Source organism: Barbatula barbatula, assembly GCF_947034865.1.
Source record: "Barbatula barbatula genome assembly, chromosome: 1".
NCBI lineage: Eukaryota > Metazoa > Chordata > Actinopteri > Cypriniformes > Nemacheilidae > Barbatula > Barbatula barbatula.
In genome coordinates this window covers 6,701,810-6,718,102 of record NC_136766.1, presented here as the reverse complement: position 1 = coordinate 6,718,102, position 16,293 = coordinate 6,701,810, and the positions used below count along the sequence as shown (strand labels likewise).

Below are 16,293 nucleotides of genomic sequence, written 5' to 3'. Positions count from 1 at the left end.
CAAAAAAAGCTAGAAGTGACATCTTCAAACTTTTTATTTCATACCTTAAAATAAAACATGACCTGCTATTTTCTGTCTTTTTTCATCGTGGGAAGGCTGATATAAACACTTAAAATTAACTCTTACAGAAGCAACCTGCAACTGTATAAAACAGACATACTTTGAGTCGGTACAAATTCTCAGAAAACTGTTTCAAAATATTTTTTATTCAAAGGTATTTCATAATGTACACCAACAATTGTGAAAGCCCTGTAAGACTATTGGGCACATGTATGTTGTAATGCTCAACAAAACCGTCAAAATTTCAGGCAATTCATCCTCAAAAAACATATCATGAAACTGTTCTCATTTCGGAAAAAAATAAAACATGAAGAAACATTTAGGCAGATAACTACATAACAATAAGACGAATATTACAAGAACAAAAGCTTCTCATTTATCCTGAGAGTTCATCAGTCACTATCATCATCTGAGCCTCTGTTGGATGCTGCATTGTTGGAGCCCTCTTGCTCCGATTCGTTCTCAGACCTCTGCGGAGAGCCCTCGTTGTCCGAGCCCTGATCTGACGCGGCAGCTGGAGATCCAGCCGGGGATTCGTCATCTGACCCTCCTGAACGGCTCTTTTTACTCTGGTTGTCCGACTGCTCCGAGTCAGATTGCTGCTGTGGTCTTCTCCTCTTCACGGGTCGTTCACTCCCAGAATCATCCGAGTTTCCGGAGCGCTGGGGGCTGCCGGCCTCGCTGCCCGACTGGTTACGCTCCTCATTGGAATCGCTTTCGGACGCGATGTGTTTCCTGTGGCCTTCCTCGCCATCTGAACCTGAGGGGCTGTCCTTAGGGTTTCTAGATGTGAAAAACAACACGATGTTAGTAAGGACGTCTGTGGCTAAATGAAGAAAACACAAGAAAACTTTTCTTACCGGTCTTCTGCTATTTTCAGTCCATCCTCATCAGAGGAGGAATCAGAGGAGGAAATGATGGCTTTAGATTTAATCTTTCCTTTAAGCGATGGCGGCATGCGCTCAGGCTTAACAAGGAAAAAGAAATTAGAATGAGCCGTCTATAATTTTATAATCCAGGTGATAACTGTTTCACACTGAATGCGGTGCTAAAAGCATCGGTACCTTCTCAATCCTCTTGCGCTCCTTGGGCTTGCGTTGCTTTTTGGGCCTCGAAGTGCCTTCATCATCTGAACCGTCATCATCTCTTTTAAAAGGTCTGAGGAAACAAAAAAAGAGGTCAACTGCATTCAATTGGTGTTGCTTTTAGTCCAAATAGGACACTTGTGGCCTAGTGGTTAGAGGGTTGGGCTTGTGATCAGAAGGTTGCTGGTTCAAAATGTAGGACATAACAATATATTTTGGGGACATCTTGCATTGTCAAATATTTTGGAAACACATTCTCAAAAACATTCACCTCTTTCTTCTCTTGCGAGATTTCTTTTCTCCCTCTTCTCCGTCATCCTCCACCTCACTGCCACTCCCAACTTTCTTCTTTTTCTTCTTCTTAAGGGGGAGATCCTCATCCGAGTCATCATTGACAAAGTCATCAAAGTCGCCTCCTTTCTTGCGCTGGTTAAAAAAAACAAATCAAAATGTAAACAAGACAGACAGTCAAAAATGTTTTGTACACTAACGTGAATGCATTAACTATCATAATTTATTAAGCAACTTGAAATCTTAAATGTATTAAAAGTATTAATCAAGACCAATAAATGAATTGTTTGTTTATGCTAACAGTTTCAAAACTTACAACCTTTTCTCCTAGCAAACACTTTTTTATTATATGAGATATTCACTCCAGGCTCAGAGACTCGATCTGATCTCTAATGTGATCTCAGTCTCACCCGTCCACTGCCTCCCTTCTTCTTCTCCCTAGCCGATTCTTTCATTCCCTCAGAGAAGGTGAGTAGGTTCTTGGTCTTCTCTACAAACTGTGCTCTCTGCTCCAGGAGTTTCTTCTGCTCCACAGCCTCCCGGTTCCTCCTATCCTCTTGCTCTCGCTGCATCTGCTGCCGCAGCTGATCCCTCTCTTGCTCCTGTTTCGCACGGTGCTCCTTCTCCTCCTCGTCCTGTTTACGAGCTCGGGCCACGTGGTACTGAGCCTGGCTTAGCAGATCAGAGCACTGCCTGAGAAAGTAAAAGCAGTATTGTAAGTTTCCCAAACACCCTACAAGAAAAACTCATGACAAAAATAACATCCAGCTTCATTAACCACAAGACAAAAAGTTCTCCTGTAAAACGATTTGGAAAAAAATACATACCTGGCTTCACTTGCAGCCAAAGCTAGATCAAATCTCATTTTGTCTCCGGCCTTACTGAGATAACTGAAGTACCTGGGAGAACAATAAAAGAAAGATATGAAAGAGTTGGTGTGATGTGCTACCGTCTCTAGACAATCAACAAACATTATGAAGAGAAAGCTCATTGTAGCCTGATGCAAAAGTCCTGCTTGGCAATAAGAGCCAACTAGTAATGGCATTCTCTGCCCATTTTCATTCTTGTGTGCATGTGTGCATGAGCCAGACAAGAAAAAAAATATTTATCATACTTTATCAAACCAAGCTAAATGATGAAGGAGGATCTATTGACAGAAATGCCAGTCTTCAGAGGTGTATAAAGACCTTTTTATTACCTTAGAATGAGCTATTTCTATCTATTCCATGGGTCACCTTACATGGACTTCATCATGTTGTTTCTACAGTAGCCTTAAACGGACAAACTGCTCTACGATCGCCTTGTGACAACATCTTTGCGGGCCAGCCACCATAGTGCTTTGGAAGCAATTCGCAACCACACCACAAAATTTCATACACTGGACCTTTTAAAGATTTTACAACTTATTGAAACTTAATATTCTCTTCCTACACATCCAGACAGCAGTTGTACTCGTGAGAAACTATTTTATAAAAGCAGAGTAGTGTGTTAAAGCAAGTAAGTTTTAGGGTGGGGAGCCGACGTACCTGTGAGCCAGCTCCAGCTCTTTTACTGCACTCAGTACAGCCTTCAAGTTACTCTTCTCATCCTTCAGAACAAGTGTGGCCAACCTCTGAAGCACCAGCGCAACGTTAAACATCAGCACCGTGTCACTGGGAGCCACATGCCGAGCCTGACGACCAAAGAACAATTTTAACAATATGTAATATAGAAATGTCTTAAATGTGATATATTTGTTTTGAGGTTATTACATCTGTTGCATCTTTACTTTACACCACGTAGGATGATTCCATGTAGAAAACACCCAAAAACATTTCACATTTCAATTCAAAAGTTCTATTTATAAAACAATACAATATTATTGCAGTTCCTTACCCTCAGAAGCGTCTGTTTACACTCTTGCAGTTTGCCACATTTGAAGAGCGAACGGGCCAGATACAACAACACCTCTGTGTTCTGATGTTTGTAGAACTTCTTCAGGCAGTTCTCGTACTGAAGAACCGAAGTAAAACAGAGTCCAGAACACAAACCTCTACCTTTAGAGAAAACTTAAGAGAAAGTTTGTCGATTCTCTCACCATCTGCACAGCGCTGATGTACTGCTTCTGTTCCACGTAGATGTGTGCGAGGTTCAACCACACGTCAGACATCTCTGCCGTAGCTTCTCTTACCTGGGCAAAGACGTCTCGCGCTTCTCGGAAATATCCCTTGTGTGCCAGCACAGCACCTGTGGCACAGCGGAGACAAGAATGATGGATTTATACATGGGGCTGGTGCGTTCATCCAAAGAGACTTGTAGTGCGTTGAATCAGTTTGTCTTTTGTCCTAAAACCTTTTTATTGCTAGTGCACTGCCATACAACAAGTATAATGGAATGCAGTGTATGCTGGCCCATATAAAGAACTAGCAGATGAATTTAGTGGCATACCAAGGCACTTAACAGCAATTAGATAATGCTCAGTCATACGCTTCCGATCTGCTGTGCTTTCAGAGCGAAATCTAAAATATTTTTGTGTAAATGGGCGAATCTTCCAGAATAAGCAGCAATGTGGCAACACTAGTTAAACAGAAGATAAAGCACCTATGCCATTGGCAGCATATAGATTTTTGGCATCATTCCTCAGAACTTGTTTGTAGATGGCCAGAGCTCGATCCTGGTGTCGTTTTTCCTGTAAATGACAAAATAAGACCAATACAAACAACACGTTATGAGAGCAGTGAGCAGTCGTAATATACATACATGAATAAGATGCTAAATCATTTTCAGTACCTTTTCTCGATCTCTGGTGGGCTGGTGCAGCGTTTGAAGCCAAACGTTGCCCAGCGCCAGCATGGAGTAGGTATCGTTCTGAGTGGAAGGCTGCTTTAGGATACGTTCAAACTTCTTTTGGCCGGGCCCCCACTCCTGTTTGGCCAGATGGAGGTTACCAATCAACGACCAGGCATCAGGGTGGTCCTACAAAACACTTTATTAATACAGATCCAGAACAAAAACACGAAATGCACAAAGTAATAAGACGGTAGGTCTAACTACCTGATTGATCTGAAGAGCTTCTTTAAACCAATCAGAGGCCTCATAGAAATTTCCTTTGTCACGTGCCATTGCGCCAAGCCGCAAGTAACCTGTTCAAAGTTTAAAATAAAACCTAATGACCCGCTTCCAAACAAAACAGCACAAAGTACAATGATATCATGATGATGCGTACAGTCAACATAGTTAGGATGCTCTCTCAGGATGTTCTTGTAAAGCTTCTCGGCCTCATGGAACTCGCACATGGCCTCGTAGAGTCTTGCCAGGTTATAGGAGGTGGTGACAGAGATGGCGTTGTAATAGTGTTCATCGTGTTCTCCCTCGGCTTTCGCCCTCTCCAAAGATGCCAAGAAGTATTTCTACACAGAAAAAGAAATGTAAATCAATCCTAAATAGATACGATGACTTAAGATCGACTGAAAGAAAGGTTAGATAATCTTTTAAATAATGCACATGTATGTGTATTTAATAAAAAATAAATAAAAAAAGGAAAAATATGTTGTTTTACTTTGGCCTCTCCAAGATTTCCCAAACGAAAGTGCAAAGCCCCCAAATTGTTAAGGATCTCAGGGGGCACATCGGCTTGGACCTTCTCCTGGAGGATCCGAGTGGCAGTGCCATATGCAGACAGGGCTCCCTGCAAAAAAACATTCACCGTGTGAGTCAAATCTTATGCCCAACTTATGCTCAACATGGCATCTGTTCCAACACCCCTGATACCTGAATGTCTGTTTGTTCCAAAATCTGGGCGACTTCAATCCACGCTTCCACATCATCCGAATACTGCACAGTGACCTTTTTCAGATGTTCCTACCAAATCAAAGCACCAAGTCATGTAACATTCATCATAAAATAAGTCTCAAGTCAGTTTTCTGTCTAATGATGTCATACCTTTGCAATGTCCCGCTTCTCCTGATCGTCCGATGTGGCATAAAGTGAACCGAGGATTTTCATGGTTTCATAGTTATTTGGATAAGCCTTGAGGACCTTTTCAAAGCACTGTGCAGCATTCTCTTTGTCCCGACGGTATACGTACATCTGGCCCAGGCCGAAGAAGGGCAGTACAAATGTGGGTGATGCGAACTGAGTGGCTTGGTAGTAGTACTGGAAAGCCTGGTCATAATCCTCCTATCAAAAGCAAAGTTTATTAGCATTGGCTTACCACGAAATTGTTGTGGTACAAGATATACTTTTAAAGTTTAACGGTTAAGGGCAAATATCTCCCGCTTACCTGGACGTGGAAGGATCGAGCTAACTGATAGCAGCTCTCCGCCTGCATGGCTTCCACTTCTGTGTTGTGAAAAGCGTGCAGAGCCAGATGCTGCACTTTGCTATAGTCCTTTTTGAAGAAGAAATGGTTGGCGAGGTGATTGAGCACCATGGGGTTGCTCGGGTCAATGGTGTAGGCCCTGGAAAGCAGCTGAACTCCGTTTTTGATGGAGTCGGCCTCTTTACTGTTCAGCTCCAGCACAGCCAAACCAACCAAAGCCCCCACGCATTTAGAATTCAGTTCCAGGGCTCTGCCGAAAGCCAAGCGAGCTTTCTCCAGTTTGCTGAGCTTGACAAAGCAGTGGCCCATGCCAAGCCTCACCTCGGCTACAGTAGGACAGATGTCACAAAAAGGATCTCTGTGAGTCTTTACCGGTTAAGAAAAATCAAATTTATGTGGAATGTATACATTTTTGTGCTCACCTGGACAGCCAGGATTGGTGCGAAGAGCTTTCTTGTAGTACGCCAGAGCTCCCCTGTAATCCTTTTTGTTGAAGGAAATACACGCCTTACCTGTTGCAGGACATGAAAATGACTAATAATTCATAGATAAAACATGATCTATCAATATAAAAATCTGTGATAAATATTTTACCCAGAAGTGCAGGAATGTTGTTTGTTGACTGGTTAAGAACGAATTGAAACTGAGCGTCTGCCTGGTCCATTTTATCTCCTTCCAACAGACAAAAGCAAGCTCTGCCCAGCAGATGGTTCTAAGAAAATCAAAAACATAATCAAATTGCAATAATTATGCTAAACAGGACATAATATGCGTGACATTAACAGCGATTCTGATTTCTCAAGCATTTAAGATACCGTCGTCCTCCATTACCTGATCATACATGATGATCTTGTCTGCCATGGTGTACAGAAGAGTGGACTGGTTGATAAGGTCCTTCTTGGTATCTTTGTTCTTCTCTTTCCGGGCCTGTTGGACATAGTAAGCCGCAAGAGTGTCCAGACACGTCATCTGGTCTTTCTCGTGGTCTCTGTAATCGAGGTTTCCATCGATACGAGCCGCCTCCAGCAACTTGACAAAATCTTCTGTCTTTCCTTGTTTGTAGTACTCCAACTGAAACAAAACAGTATTAAATATGAGCGAGTCGTGTGTGAATATTATCAACTTTTGACAATGATGTAGACCTAGGGCCTTTGAATTCTTTACATGGAATTATGCTTCTTAACTAAGGATGCACAGATAGTATTATTTTAGGGATGCACGATAAATTAGCGTCAGTATCGGACGATAATTGGTCATTTTTTATGTTATTGGTATCAGGCCATAATAAAATGTAGATACTGTATATCTCCCACATATTGTTTATCGACTTCCAGCGTTAAAGAAAATCTCTGCCTTTTTAAATTCTAGCTGATAAGCAGATGGTTCGAAATTCATCGAAAACCATGTGATACATCTGTAAGTTAGTACGTTTTTGATTCACGATTCCTTTGACACATAACAAATGTATCCCTGCTCCAGTGAAATTGTAAATATAGATATAAACATTGGCATGATCTAGCCAATGACTGACCCAACCTGATAAAAAAACTCAGGATTTGTAGAATACTTTATAGAAAGGTTTACTTACGGCAAGTGCGATCCATATGTGCAACTGCGTGTGCTCCTGTTTGAGAATACTGATGACCTCATCTCCTTCGGGAAGCTGATCAAAATCAAGTTCGATAACCTGAAGGAGAAAACAACAAACGTTTGATATAAATCAATAAGATCAAACTTAAAATAAGCCAGAAGTGCCATAGTGAACAGCAGAAAGAACGTGAACACCCTCCTCTTCATCGCGACAGATAGTCATTTAAACAATGCGATTCAGAAGCAATGTTTCTATACGAGGTGTTTGGATGATGTCTCTTGTCAGGACAGTTGACACACGTGTTTTCTCATGGGTCCATGCAACGTTAATCAAATTAACAGGTACTTAACTTGGCTTACTGGTCTATGTCTGTCATTCGCATAGGTTTAGTTTGTTATGATGTGCGCCTAAGACCGCGCGCATGATAGCACGTTAGCAGCTAATCTCCATCAGCAGCTGATATAAATGTGCATTCAGCATCAACACAGAGACACAAACAGCTCGTACCTCGTCCGTGTCCCGCAGAGGGATTTCAATTGACCCTCGAGACATGGTCAAGCTTTATCCTTTATCCCGACAGCGCACTTTCTGTTGTTTTTACTGATATCCAGTCAGTGATGATGATCTCCAGCAGCAACAACTGCCTGAACACAGCCAACACCGAAAGTGAACGACAAATTGCGCTTCACTTCCGGGTTAGCCGGCGAACGCTTCAAATTAAAAGTCCTACGTTTTGTGGGAGCCGTCTTCGTTAACTTTACGTTCAAGTAACATTTCGATTTTCGGTTAAAATCTTGACGATATCCTAGGTACTAATAAAGTTAACCATAGATTTATAAAAAAAGGTGTAGTAACCGTGTTTTTGACGGATCCTTTGTTTCACCGCAGGTTTACTGCGAATATAATCGTAAAACGCAATATATTTTAGGGAAAAACGTTACAAGTAAACTTATGGATTGATAATAAATACCATGTTTAAACAAATGTTCTTTAGTAAGCCATGGTCAAATTTCGCAGTGTCCTGTATATGGTTGCTGTGTTTCTAAGGGTCAGTGTTGTGCCAAATATTGTACAAGTACAAATATTCAATTTATAATAATAATAAGATGCCATAGATTCAAGATTCAAAAAATAAATTTTACATTGCCAAAGCAGGAAGATTAAATATAAACATTTTGTATAAATAAAAGTATCCTAAATAAGCAACTTTATGTACATATCAATACAGACCTAAAAGGGCGAAGTATTGACAAAAGATGCCATAGTATAATAACTTTAAACATAAAAGTAATATTTCAAGGACGATAATTAATTTTTTGGGTAAAAGACAAAAGCTAAAGAACAAGGAAAAGGTTCTGGGTTCGGGGCCTATTTGGAGAAGTGGACAAAGATCATTGATGGCCATTGCTACTACTGATGTGCATTGCCCTTGAATCATTTGATATGGAAAACTGACGAACGTTAATTAAAATGGTCCATAACAGCATTGTCCTGCCCAGCTAGAAGCACACAGGCGTTGAATGGAGGGTGTTTGGGGGGAGGCAGCCATGTCATCTGGTTTTGATGTGTGACTGTGTGTGTGCTCTGGGATGAAAAGAAGCAAAGGCTCTGTAAAGATCAGCTGTTGCTTTAACATGCGTTCATATCTACAAGCAACAAGGATGCTGTGCAAACAAGGCCAACGCAACAGTGTGACCGCGAAGAATAAACTACATGTTTGATGGTGTACATTTTATTTTCTGCATGATATTACTGATGGATAATGGATTATGTTCATCTTAAAAGGTATGCCATTTTACATTGCTTTTTTTATTTTCCTATGATTTAAAAAAAATCTGTATATATTTATTTATTGTTTATTTGTTGTTGCCTACGCAGGATAAAATGATGAACTTGAACAACACATCAAATAATAAAAACTGAACTATGTAAATGTAAGAGTTTAACATTTCTTAAAGATAAAACAAACATTTCAAGCATCTTTATCAGCAGACTAAACTGCTGTGTCTTGTTTGTTTAGGGGCAGCTATGACCTCAGAGAAGCAGACTGAATGTCACGGTTCTTCAGAGGATGACACTGAATTTCATATTCCATCTTTACGACTCGCCTCAAGGACTCATGGCTGTAGTAGATGCAGAGCTCCAAGCCTGTCCATCGACTCTGGAACATTCTCTGTGGAGCCCTGCCAGATGCTCAGTGAAGGTATCTTCTGAAGATCTCTTATATTATTGCTGAGGAAGCAATATATAAACACTATATTTCACTTTCTCTGTTTTTTGTGATTTAGATTTCAAGTCTGATAGTAGGACTCTTTGCGACTCTGCTGACACAAATGGCTTTTCAGAGGAAGACCTCCTGAACATAACTTTTGAAGCGTGTGATGTTACTGGCAATGGTACGGTCTACTCTTTCAGTTCTAAAGGTGCAATTGAAAGCACGAGAGCTCATCTCTCTCTTGCCTACAGGAGAAGTGCAGGCCTCCACTGTGGTGCAGTACCTCCAGTCTATGACCCTCCAAAATTCTGGCCAGGACAAGCTGAATCATTTGCAGCACATGCTGGACCCGGAGAACCAGGATCTGCCTGTTAGTCGGGCAATGTTTCACGCCACCATGAGAGAGTGGATTGCCCAGTGCAGCCAAGATGAGTGAGAGATGTGAACACACATAATGTCAGCATTATTGCTTTGTGGCCGGTTGCATTTTGGGTGTCCTCTTTATTTGACACATTGTCGTTGGGTCATGTAGTGCTGTATTATTCTGCTTTAACGTATAAATATATTGACAGTAAAATCTAATACAAATGCTATCACTGTTATATAGAGTGAGATATACTCTACAAACTCCACTTTTCAACATAAAAAGCTAAAACACTGCTGAATTTGAAGTTAAGTCATGTTGACTCACTATTATAAATCTTGACTTGCTTATAAAACTTGACTTAACATAAGAAATAATTGAAATTGCTTAAAGGTTTCATTTCACCCAAAAATGAAAATGTTGCAATTGGCTCAAGCTCCAGTTACATTTCTTTGTGGTGTGGTAACACAACATAAAATATTTTTATGAAAAGTTCCAACGAAGTCATTTTGACTCTTGACTCCAATAGTAATAGTTTGTCCTACAGTGGGAGCCAATGGTGACCCAAAACGGCTTCGTTGGAAACTTTCATTAAAATATCTCAAGATACAGCTTTGTAACAACTAGAGGGTGACCAAATGATAATTGTTTTTCATTTTATGGGTAAACCATTCTTTTAAATTGTTTTGATGAGTTGAAGTAATGTAAGAATCTTTCGGATCAAAACGTTTCATAAAGTATATGATTTATGGGGTTGTTGCTGCTGGACACAAACACATTTCCCTTCAAATTACAGTGTTCCTGAAGATAAAAACCAGGCACCAGGATCTGTCCGAAGAAAATTACCTTTAACTGGTAAGTTAGTAATAGTGCATTAAATAACATGTTCATAAAATGATATACTTTTTGTGCCAGACAGCCAAACTTGACCCTTAAACTAGTCTCACATTGTGTCCAGGGACTGAGTATCCTACTTTTTTGAATGAGCTCACATTCACAGATGGAGCTGAATGTCATTGGTTAGTGAAGTCAATTCATTACATAAAAACTTCATTGATAGATAGGCTGGCTGTTTTCCAAACTCTCTCCTTGTGTTTTAGTGAGTCTGGAGAACTGTTAGGTTTAATAACTGAACTGAAACACACCCAGCAGAGGTTAAGTGGGCAGAACAACATCATGTTGATGAATGTTTCTCAATGTGAGGATACCATCCTACAACTCAACATGGAGGTGTCAGAGTTACACACCAAACTGGCCAGGTATTGACCAAAACCCATACTACCATGTCTACAGCTTAAACAAGTATTTGAACACTTCTCATACTTTTCTTAGCATATAGATGAATGTAATTGTTGCTGTTGGTTGTACCGACAGTGCCCAGCTGTTTGCCATAAGATCCCGGTCTCTTGCTGAAGAACTAGATGAAACCAGATGTGCATTGAGGGACAGCCAGGAGAGGGCAACACGAGCACAAGCAAGCAACTGTGCATTGGTATGAGTTCGCTTTGTCAATACTAAAACTATTCTTTTATTTATATGAGACACATTAAACACAACTTTTCACAATCGTTGTTCCCTTTCAGATAATGGAAAATGAAAGGTTGAAAGCCCTGATCAAATTAACCGAAGAAAAGGTATTGGTCATGCATTGTTGTGTTAAAAAAATTTCTGTCATGAAATGTATTAAGACACAACATTTTCCGCAGAATGAAAAACTAACAGTGGAGAGGAACGTCACAGATGAGCGTATAAACAAACTGAAGAGAGAAATCTCTCATTTAAGGGTGAGAGGACGGATGTGTCAAGTGTGCTGTTTAGACAGACCAGTCGAAAGTGGTGCTATATTAAAACGTTCTGATTATGTTTACAGGGAGAACTGGAAGAAATGTATATGGTACTAGCTGTAAAAGACAGGGACCTTACGAAGGTAAGCTTTGAAGTTAAAGTGTCTTATTCTTTATAATGATATACGATGAATATGCAGAGACGTCACCCTTCTATGTGATTTAATAGATAACGTCTATTCGAATAAGATAAATTCATGTAAATATATAAGACATACAAATATGTTTTAGAAATAGAGCACAGACTGAATTCTGACAATTCATATGTTGCACATAGAAAAACATCCTGCTGGAAAAGCTGAAGGACACTCACTTTGAAAGCCACAAACTTATTGGGGTATTTCATTGCTTCTCACTGTGAATTCACGTGCTTGTGAAAGAATGGTTTGTGTTGTAATGATGTTCCTGTCATCTAATGTATATGAAGGGGCTCCAGTCAGAACTGATGAGACTACAAGAGCACTCACGGCAAGCACTCTTCAGGTAAACACTGGAAATCCACCTCTTCTCTTCTTTATTAGCACGGCAAATCTGCTTCTATTTATGACAAGAAGCATAAGAGTTGTTGATGCTTTTCCCAATTGAGCATTTCATGGACACAGAAATGGAGCCGGGGCACCTGATCACCTGTATAAAATGAAGTGCTGCTTTTTAAAGGGATAGTTCTCCCAAAAATGAAAAAGCTGTCTTCATTTACTCACCTCAAGTTGTTCTAAACCTGTATGAAGTTTGTTGTTCTGCTGAACACAAAGAAATATATTTGGAAGGACGTTTGTAACCAAACAGTTGGGCACTATTGACTTTCATTAAAGAGACAAAAACTACTATGGTAGTCAATGGTGCCCCAGAACAGTTAGATATATCACATTCTTCAAAATGTTTTCTTTTGTGTTCAGGAGAACAAAGAAACGACTACAGGGTTGGAACAACTTGAGGGTGAGAAATCGTATAAATAAAAAACTATAAATAAAAAACTAGTGTATATTAACCAGGAGTGTGAAATACTTGAGTATGCTACTTGATTTAGTCATTTATGGAATTTGACTGTTACATAATAACATTTCCAAGTTTTATATAAAAATGAAATGCGTATTAAATAAATATTTCAAGTTCAATACACGCAAATAATATCAAGGCCATCTTTGTTTTATTCTGCACTAGTGTTTACCTAAAACTACCTAAAACTTACATTTTCTTAAATTTACTGTTTGTGTGTAATGTTTTATTTTTTATTTTCAAAAGAGTTTTATTTGAAGTACCTGTTTATTTCATGTGGTGTCATTGTTCAATATTTTTTCCGTCATTGTTCTCAGGGGTGTCTTGTCTTGCACTTACTTGGTTTTTGTGAGTGATAAAAAAAACTTCATTTAGGTTATCAAGGCCTCCTGCTTTATTCTGGTCTTCTAACGTTACCATGTTGGACTCAAGCAGCAGGATGCCATGACATCAAAATGCAAAATACAACTGTCACTCATTTACAAAACTCACCAACATGAATTTTCTTTTCATCCTGACATCCAGTTAGATGTTTCATTGCATAAGCAGAGACACAACTTTGTTTGCTCATTCTAAGCAGCCTTTCATGAATCTTGCTATTTTGTTTCACATCATTTTGTGGCAGGTTAAACAAATACAATAGCAACTCTACTGGCCCACAGAGGACAGGCGTTACAAACCATCATTCTCTGCATCATGAGATTCAAGAAGCCCAACCGGTAACAGTCCATCCATTCACAGTATGTGTGTTTCTTATACGCCTGCTTGGGTCCCTGTGGATGTTGGGTTCCTACGTCATAAAATTGCCCAGTTTTCCATTTGTTTTTGAACATTTGCTGAACTTTTAGTTCATTTGCATCACAGTTTGTTTGAATTGCATGTCAAACTATGTATCTATCTATGTGTGTATTGTGAACGTTGTGAAAAGTACTTTTTTATGTACAAGTTTTATGAAACACCGTTATACTACCACAAGCATTAATCTTAAAGCAAAATTTAACATTTTGATGAAAAATAAATGTACATTATATTATTGTCTTTTCTCTTCGTCTCAGAATGTGGCTATGGAGTCAAATAACTCCCTCAGTCAGATTTTGCCCATCATCCCTCAGAGAGTAAATACTGAAAACTTCAAACCTGTTGAATCGTGTCCTATACTCCACATGCAACTCTCAGAGACTGTAAGAAATATCATTAAAAAAATTTTGTTGACGGTTTTGTTTAAAGTTATACTGAACTGAAAAGCGACTCTATGTGCAGGACCAACGGCATCATGAAGGTTCAAGGAATCAGCTGGCGACTTTGTAAGAAATTGTTTCTGTGTTTTGAGGTTGCACTGTATTGCATTGTACCATGCTGTTATGTCTGTCTGCTTTCCAGACTGAAAGAGCTTGACCTTCTTAAAGCTCCACTGGCAGAGGGGAAGATGCCGGCCAGGAGTCAGGCACAGGAAGCTCACATAGCTGCGGCCATGACCTGGTGGAGGGGTCAGAACAAAAAGGTTAAGCCAAGTCAAACTGATATAGTACCACACGAGACTGTGAGAGAAGTTGACCGGATGACAGCTCATGTGGAAAGGACTACATTTGGGGTAAGTGTGGTTCTCAAAGACCAGGGAACAAGCACCTTCAGAGACTTGGAAACATGGAAGAATACATTTCGGGATGCGGCTGTGCTCACAGACTCAATGGTAGATGCTGGAGAGGCTGAGCGTTTGGCCTCCGAGGGTCTTCTGGAGGCCCTAAGAAGACTGGAGAACATAGTAACCCAGGCCTTAAAGACAGCCCATGTGGTTATGGATGATGAGAAGATGATCAAAGAGAGGATAGGGGCTATCAGCCATAGGGTGGAGAAGGCTTTGAGCAGTGCTGCAGTCACTGAGAACCAGCTCATTGCCCTGGAAGCATCAGTCTCTGCTAACATACAGGTAACAGAGTGCTTCTATAGTAACCTAAATAATACGGTATGTGAACAACATCAGGTGACCATTTATAAATTAGAATGACACCAAATACATCTTTATCTTATGTGTTGTGAAAGATGTCGTCTGCATCTGAACTCTGTGATGGGAGTTCAGTGCCTGTTGATCTCTTGTTGGACCACACCTCTGCAGACGTCACTTTGCTTTTTCCCCCCGAACCAGTCGCTCAAGAAAACCTCGCTCCTCTTTCATCAGTAAACGGTATTGTTTGAGTGATTGAGACACAATGCACCTTTGATTATATGTTTAATGATATTACAAGGAACTGTAATGTCTCGCCCTTTGGTGTGCTCACCATAGGCACTTCATAATAACAGGAAAGGACATTTACATTCCAGAAGGATAATAAGTGTGATATTGTAAAGACAACATGTTATGTTAAATCATTCTTTAAATGTATAAATTTACACAGACATTTTCATTCTTTTCAAATTTCAAAAACCCCAGTGAGTGAAATACTGTAAAGGGAACTGTAGTGAGAAAAACATGGCAGGGGGGCGTATCTACAGCATAAACACACAATACATCATGGCATTATCCCTGCATAACGGGTCATTCACAATAAGGTCCTGTTGTTTACATTATGCACGTACACACCGATTGCCAACAAAACACAGACATATTACTTAGTTTGGCTTACCGCGTGTGGTTCATGTCTGGCATCTTTTGGCGCTGGGATTGCGCCATCTACGATCAAGCGATCTCCATATCCAGCGTTATATCCACAGTTTATATAACATTCATCACCGAAATGCAGTGAGCAAACAAACACAGCTGAATTTCCTTCAGCCGAGTGAAGCGGCATTGATGGGCGTGCTCTTTCTCACGCTGGCTGATTGACGTGTGGGCGTGCCCTTTCTGTCACGCTTGTGCATGGGAGTGCTCTTGCGCTCGCTGAATGACGCGTGGGGGTGCTTTTCCGGTAGAGTTGTCCAATAAGGGACTAAGAACCCTTGTTACGAAACGGGAATCCATGTTCGACAAAACTTTCCGTAACCCTGAATCTAGCACAGAAGTAATATGTCATACATTCAACTCATTTCTTTGACATACAATTTGACAATGTTAAGCTTGAGAAGCGTTAACAGTGTAAAGAAGTCAGAATGCATGAAATAGCATGTTTCCTTCGCTTTAACAACTAGTTTAAATGCCTTAATGTACACTAGCATGTAGATGTCTTTAAATCTTGGACTATTTTAGTAGGATGTAAAATGAAACTGTAATTCAATATCACAACCATAGAATTCTAAATTTGAATGACGTTTCTCAAATAGTTAAGTTCATGAAATATATATCTTGTTTATACTAGTTTGAGCAAAACTGATATTTATTGTTTTAAACAAAATTTTTGTATTGTTTGTATAATCCAGTAGTAAAGTCTTACAATGATTTTATTTTCTCATGCTGTGTGTGTGTGTTTGTGTGTGTGTCTCTTCCTGCTGTGTCTATAGGGAGATCTGTGGCAAGCGCAGCTGTTTCTAGCGCTGTTTAGAGTTCAAACTTACAGTAGAAACACTTGGTTCACATAATGCAACGTATGATAAAATGCAAGAGCTGCTGTGTTTG

At 40.0% G+C, this 16,293-nt stretch overlaps 1 protein-coding gene across 1 annotated transcript; it reads right to left on the bottom strand.

The window, feature by feature from the left end:
* Positions 1 to 187: 187 nt before the first annotated feature.
* ctr9 (CTR9 homolog, Paf1/RNA polymerase II complex component) lies at positions 188 to 8,020 on the bottom strand. The gene is made up of 22 exons (XM_079458763.1): positions 7,835 to 8,020; positions 7,325 to 7,423; positions 6,568 to 6,807; positions 6,331 to 6,448; positions 6,159 to 6,248; positions 5,698 to 6,062; positions 5,358 to 5,594; positions 5,187 to 5,276; positions 4,975 to 5,103; positions 4,642 to 4,825; positions 4,470 to 4,558; positions 4,206 to 4,391; positions 4,017 to 4,104; positions 3,514 to 3,662; positions 3,312 to 3,428; positions 2,963 to 3,108; positions 2,264 to 2,335; positions 1,847 to 2,129; positions 1,417 to 1,571; positions 1,125 to 1,218; positions 921 to 1,027; positions 188 to 843 (listed from the first exon to the last, which is right to left on the bottom strand). Exons 1-22 carry the CDS (start codon positions 7,877 to 7,879, stop codon positions 453 to 455), a joined length of 3,474 nt encoding a protein of 1,157 aa, XP_079314889.1. The 5' UTR covers positions 7,880 to 8,020; the 3' UTR covers positions 188 to 452.
* Between the last annotated feature and the right edge of the window lie 8,273 nt (positions 8,021 to 16,293).

Bases quoted from the DNA above. Each gene is read 5' to 3' on its own strand.
- ctr9 (XM_079458763.1), bottom strand. From the start codon at position 7,879: ATGTCTCGAGGGTCAATTGAAATCCCTCTGCGGGACACGGACGAG. The intron at 6,808-7,324 runs GTAAGTAAACCT...GTTTTGTTTCAG, and splicing joins ACATATGGATCGCACTTGCC to TTGGAGTACTACAAACAAGG. The intron at 844-920 runs GTAAGAAAAGTT...TTTCACATCTAG, and splicing joins CTGAAAATAGCAGAAGACCG to AAACCCTAAGGACAGCCCCT.